Source organism: Pteropus alecto, unplaced genomic scaffold, assembly GCF_000325575.1.
Source record: "Pteropus alecto unplaced genomic scaffold, ASM32557v1 scaffold88, whole genome shotgun sequence".
Taxonomy (NCBI): Eukaryota; Metazoa; Chordata; class Mammalia; order Chiroptera; family Pteropodidae; genus Pteropus; species Pteropus alecto.
In genome coordinates this window covers 11,079,092-11,084,044 of record NW_006494611.1, presented here as the reverse complement: position 1 = coordinate 11,084,044, position 4,953 = coordinate 11,079,092, and the positions used below count along the sequence as shown (strand labels likewise).

The 4,953-nt window shown below is 51.3% G+C and overlaps 1 protein-coding gene across 1 annotated transcript; it reads left to right on the top strand.

Moving 5' to 3' along the window:
• The first annotated feature begins 384 nt into the window (after positions 1-384).
• Positions 385-3,865, top strand: GOLGA7B (golgin A7 family member B). The gene is made up of 4 exons (XM_006926010.1): positions 385-549; positions 2,184-2,336; positions 2,418-2,519; positions 3,755-3,865. The coding sequence occupies exons 1-4, from the start codon at positions 385-387 to the stop codon at positions 3,863-3,865; spliced, it is 531 nt and encodes a 176-aa protein (XP_006926072.1).
• The last annotated feature ends 1,088 nt before the right edge of the window (positions 3,866-4,953 follow it).

The following is a 4,953-nucleotide window of genomic DNA, read 5'->3' as shown; positions in this document are numbered from 1 at the left end:
TGGTGAATGAATGAAAGTGTGAAAGGTCCCACCGTGTGTGTGTGTGTGTATGTGTGTGTGTGTGTGAGATAGAGAGAGAGAGAGAGAGAGAGAGAGAGAGAGAGAACGAACCAGCATCTGGGCCAGCCACCAAGAAGTCTTTTACTCTTGTTAAAATTTGTTTTTGGCTCTGCCGATGGTTCCAGAATCTCTCATTTTGGCTCAGATTTTTCTGAGGTTGCTGGAGGCATCTTCTGTGCAAACCCCACAGTTCCACTTCCTCAAGGTCTTCCTGGAGCACTTGTAGGGTGGCCGATTTGTCCTGGTTTGTCAGGAACTTTCCTGATTTGGGTGCTGAAAGACCTACATCCTGAAAACCCCTCAGTCTCAGAGAAACCGAGAAGGATGGTCACCCCGATCACTTGTTTTTCCGTGTCTCCTCAGGTCCACAATCTGCAGGAGCTCCGGCGAAGTGCGTCGCTGGCCACTAAGGTCTTTATCCAGAGAGACTACAGTGATGGGACCATCTGTCAGTTCCAGACCAAATTCCCCCCAGAGCTGGACAGCCGGGTAAGGACATCTTTTTCTAAACTTGGACCAAAGGCCATGATGGAACTGATGGACTTATTCAAATGTATTTTTTTTCTAGTATAAAAATAATATATGACACATGTTTAGCCACTTCATGGGGGAAGAATTGAAAAAAAATTCTTAACACAGCGTTGCTATTGCCTCATTGAAAGTTAAAGCTGAGGAAACCTCCGAGGTTTTCTAGCCCAGCAGCTCTCATATTTCAGTAGCACGAGAGCTTGTTAAATGTAAATTCCCGAGTCCTGTTGGAGGATGTTAGGGGTCATCAGAGATGCTAGCTCCGTTGTTGGACTGAGTTCAGGAACCTCCACATTTTAGCAGCAGTTCTCAACCCCAGCTGCACATTAGTATTTTCTGGGGAACTTAAAAAAAAATCCTGATGCCCAGTCCCTTCTTCCAGACTCAGCTTCTTGGGTATCTCATGGACGAATGGCCCATCGAAAGTCATCAGCTCTCTCTGCTTTTTGCTCCTGGGTCCAGGATATATGCAGCCTTTATCTTAAACTGCCATAGAACTGGCCTGGGTTTGGGGGAAGGCAGAGGGCAGACCCTCCCTGATCCTTTCATTCAGCAGCCCAGGCAGTGGGGTGTCTGGGCAATGAGTGTTACAGCTGAAGCCACAAGCACAAAGGATCTGTGGTATTTTTAAAGAAGCTGTCGGATGGCAGTGTGGCTGGAGTGGGGACTAAGTGAGGAAGAGAGTAAGAGATGGGCTTAGGGGGGGCTTGAAGATCTTACCTGGAGAGAGTTGGGAAGCTTGGGAAGCTCTTGATCAGAGCTGTAACATAGTCTGACTTTAACAGGCTCACTTAGCTGGGCTGGGGGCAGGGAGACCAGTTAAAAGGCCAGAGAGATGATGGTTGCCTGGATCATAGAAAAGGGCTTTGATCGGTCCTCATTTGTGATGTGGAGACGATAGTCGTACCTTTCTGATAGAATCGTTATGAGGATTAAATAAAAGACTACATTAAAGATGCCTGGAATATGGAACGTGTTGAATGAATGTTAGCTATTGTGGTTATGGATTTAGGCAGGACAGCTTCCCAGTTGTCCAAACACACGGGGCTGTCACATTTCATGTAAACTCTTGGCTAGAAGGAAGTGTCCCCTCCTGGATAGACACTCCTGAGGTCTCATTGAATGTCTCATGCAATTGGAGTCCCATCCAAACATGAAGAGACCCTGACAATTAGGTCCTGAGTTCTCTTACAGCCATCAGAACAGAGGATGGGGTGACAAAGTCACTGGCGTTCTAGCCTGATCCACTGGAGAAAATGTTCCTATCTAGAATATCGTAGGAGTTTCCCATTTCCAAGAGGCCAAGTAGCCACTCTTATCCTCATTTTATAGATGCGGAAACTGAGGCTAGAGTTGTTAAATCACTGGTCCAAGGTCACATAGCTAGTTGGCAGCCAAGTCTGGACTGAACCCCAGGTCTCCTGACAGCCAGTCCAGTGCCCTTTAGCTCTATGGGCACCTACAGCCTCTCTGGTCTTGCCTGTGTGCTGCCCCATTCCTGGTGTGGTCCCACCACAGCTACCCCCCAACCTGTGACTGTCCGCACTCTGGGGAGTCTGACCTTGGCCTAACTCCCTGTCCCTCTCTCCCTCCAGATTGAACGGCAGCTCTTTGAGGAGACGGTGAAGACCCTCAACGGCTTCTACGCAGAGGCTGAGAAGATTGGGGGCAGCTCCTACCTGGAGGGCTGCCTGGCTTGTGCCACGGCTTACTTCATCTTCCTCTGCATGGAGACCCACTACGAGAAGGTGCTCCTCTCATCCCCCGCATCCCCTCCTCCAGGATCTCCTCCTGCCCCCCTGACCCTCATCGACTCCCCCTCCCTGCAGGTTCTCAAGAAGATCTCCCGCTACATCCAGGAGCAGAATGAGAAGATCTTTGCCCCTCGAGGCCTCCTGCTAACGGACCCTGTGGAACGTGGAATGAGGGTTGTATCCTTCCTGGCTGATCTGTGTGGGGGCAGAGCTGCCAACCAGTGGGGTCTGCGGTAAGGCTGCCAGGAAATGGGGCCACCCTAGAGGCCTCTGCTCAGGGTTTTCCTAGGATTCCCCACCTCTCGGGTCACTGAACCCCCCTTCCCTACCATAAGCAATTGGTGCTGTTTGTGAATTTCAGAGTTTGCTTTTATTTATCGAGCTGCATTTAATCGGTGCTTAATAATGCCAGATATATTAAGTGCTTTGAAACAATGGATTCATGTAATTCTCACAACACTCCTATAAGGTAGGTAACTGTTATTATTCCCCTTTATGATGAGCACATGGTACTTAAATCACTGGCTCAGGGTCACCCAGCTGGTGAATGTCAGAGCCAGGATTGAGCCCAGGCCCACTCTGAACTATGAGGCTGTAATGCCCCTCAAGGAATATGCAAATCTCCACCTACATTTACATGTCCATGATCTCATGCAATCCTCATTTAATCCCTTGTGGTAGGTCCAGGTGGTCCCCCTTTCATAGATGAAAAAAATGAGGTCTTGGTGGGAGGCTGGCTGGGGTAATAGGCCTGCTCACTCCGCCTGGTCAAGGTGTGCATGCTCTCCTCCCCTAGTCAGCAGCAGCAAGAGGAGAATGATTAAAAAGTAAACGTTACTGGAAAATTAAGAGGAAAGAGTCAGGAAAACACAAATGCCAGACTCAGTTTACAATGTCCAGCGAGAGGTGCTTCTTGTTATCGAGCCCGTACTGTGTGCCAGTCGCCGGCATGTGTCGCTTCATTTAAGCCTCACGACAACTCCAAGATTTTATTATTATCTCCATTTTACAGATGTCATAACTGTGGGGTAATAAGGGAAGTGACTGGTCTAAAGTCACATAGCTTGAGGGTGGGCGAGTTGGAATTTGAACTCAGAACCCCAAAGTCTTCGCATGTCCCATACAGTAACACCACCTCCTGAACATATTGTGTCCTGGGATTCGGTAATTAGACCCTCTAGAATGTGCGCTTCTGACCCTGGCTGTGTGTCCTCCCCACGCCCAGCCCTGCAAGTCCCCATGCCTGAGCCGAGTGTGTGCATGGGGGGCGGGGCTCGGGGTCTCCAGGCCTCCAAGTCCTTACTGTCCATGAAGCAGGACCAGCTCTGCCTCCTGCTCCCCTGCTTGCCTCCACCAGCCGGTTCCTGTCCACCCCTGCTGGCAGCTGGCAGCCCTCCTTAACACTGCCCCAGATCGAGATCTCCATCTACGAGGATCGGTGCAGCAGTGGCAGCTCCAGTAGCGGCAGCAGCAGCGGCAGTGGCAGCAGCGGTGGTGGGGGTGTTGGGGCGGGAGCCCGGTGACTGGCCGAGAGTCCCTGCAGGGAGGTGTATGGCCGGGCAGATGGCCTTGCAGACCTGAGAAGGCTGCGATACCAGAGTACTCGCTTCTGAGTTATTCTCTGGGCTCACCTGCTGCCTGGGGTGGGAGGGAGGGCGGCTGGCCTAATTTACTGCAGGCCATCAACCTGTGACCCTTACCCCTCCCTCCCTGGCAGGATGGTCCACTTCCTGACCTGGCTCTTCCCCATGGGGCTGGACTAGGTCACAGGGAGGCTGGGGTGGGGACGACACAATCTGGACAGCTTCTTTCTTCTGCAACTCCTCTCCCCATACTTTGGAGGGGGCCAAGGTCTGTCACACAGAGAATTCCCATCCTGCATGATTTCTCACCCCAAATCCCAGGTCCACCAGGACTCTCCTTTCGGGGTCCTGCTCCCCATTGCTGTCTTCCAGTGTCTGTGCTTCCTGATGCTCCCACGGGGCATCTGCTTGTCTATGATCCTGCATCCACATAATCTGAGGTCTGGGGAGACGAGAGTGGTCCAACTATGGGCATCATGGTGGAGAGCTGTTCAGCCCCCTCCTAAACTCTTCCAGACTGGTGGCTTCCCTGCCCTCCACCCAAAGCCTGAAGCCATCTTGGCCTTGTCAAGAAGCATCCAACTCCTGAGACTTTGCAGGCCGCCAGGCGCTGGTCATGGGATATGCAGCCTGGGGCTCTGGGAGGTTATGTGAGGGTCTGGAGAAATGCTTAATGGAGAGATATAGCCTTGGGGGACTTGGACCTCGAGAAAAGGAACCAACTTCCTGATGTTAGAACCTGCATGTATGTGAGAATGAGTGTGTGTGTGCATGTCGGCGTATGTGTGAGTGCACTATGCGAATAAATGCACATATGTGTAGGTACGTGTGAGTACACGTGTGAGTGCACCTGTATGGGTATATGTGCACACACGTGTGAGTGCACCTGTGTGTGAGCGCACTTGTATGTTCCCCTTAGCTGCTAGGCCAATCACTGCCCCTCTCTGCATCCTGTTTTATCTTCATGTGCGATGGTCCGCGGCTGCTTCCTTGTGTGGGTCCAGCCTGTCTCCCTGTAAATAAATGTC

Bases quoted from the DNA above. Each gene is read 5' to 3' on its own strand.
- GOLGA7B (XM_006926010.1), top strand. From the start codon at position 385: ATGGTCACCCCGATCACTTGTTTTTCCGTGTCTCCTCAGGTCCACAAT. The intron at 550-2,183 runs GTAAGGACATCT...CTCTCCCTCCAG, and splicing joins CCCCAGAGCTGGACAGCCGG to ATTGAACGGCAGCTCTTTGA. The intron at 2,520-3,754 runs GTATCCTTCCTG...ACACTGCCCCAG, and splicing joins TGGAACGTGGAATGAGGGTT to ATCGAGATCTCCATCTACGA.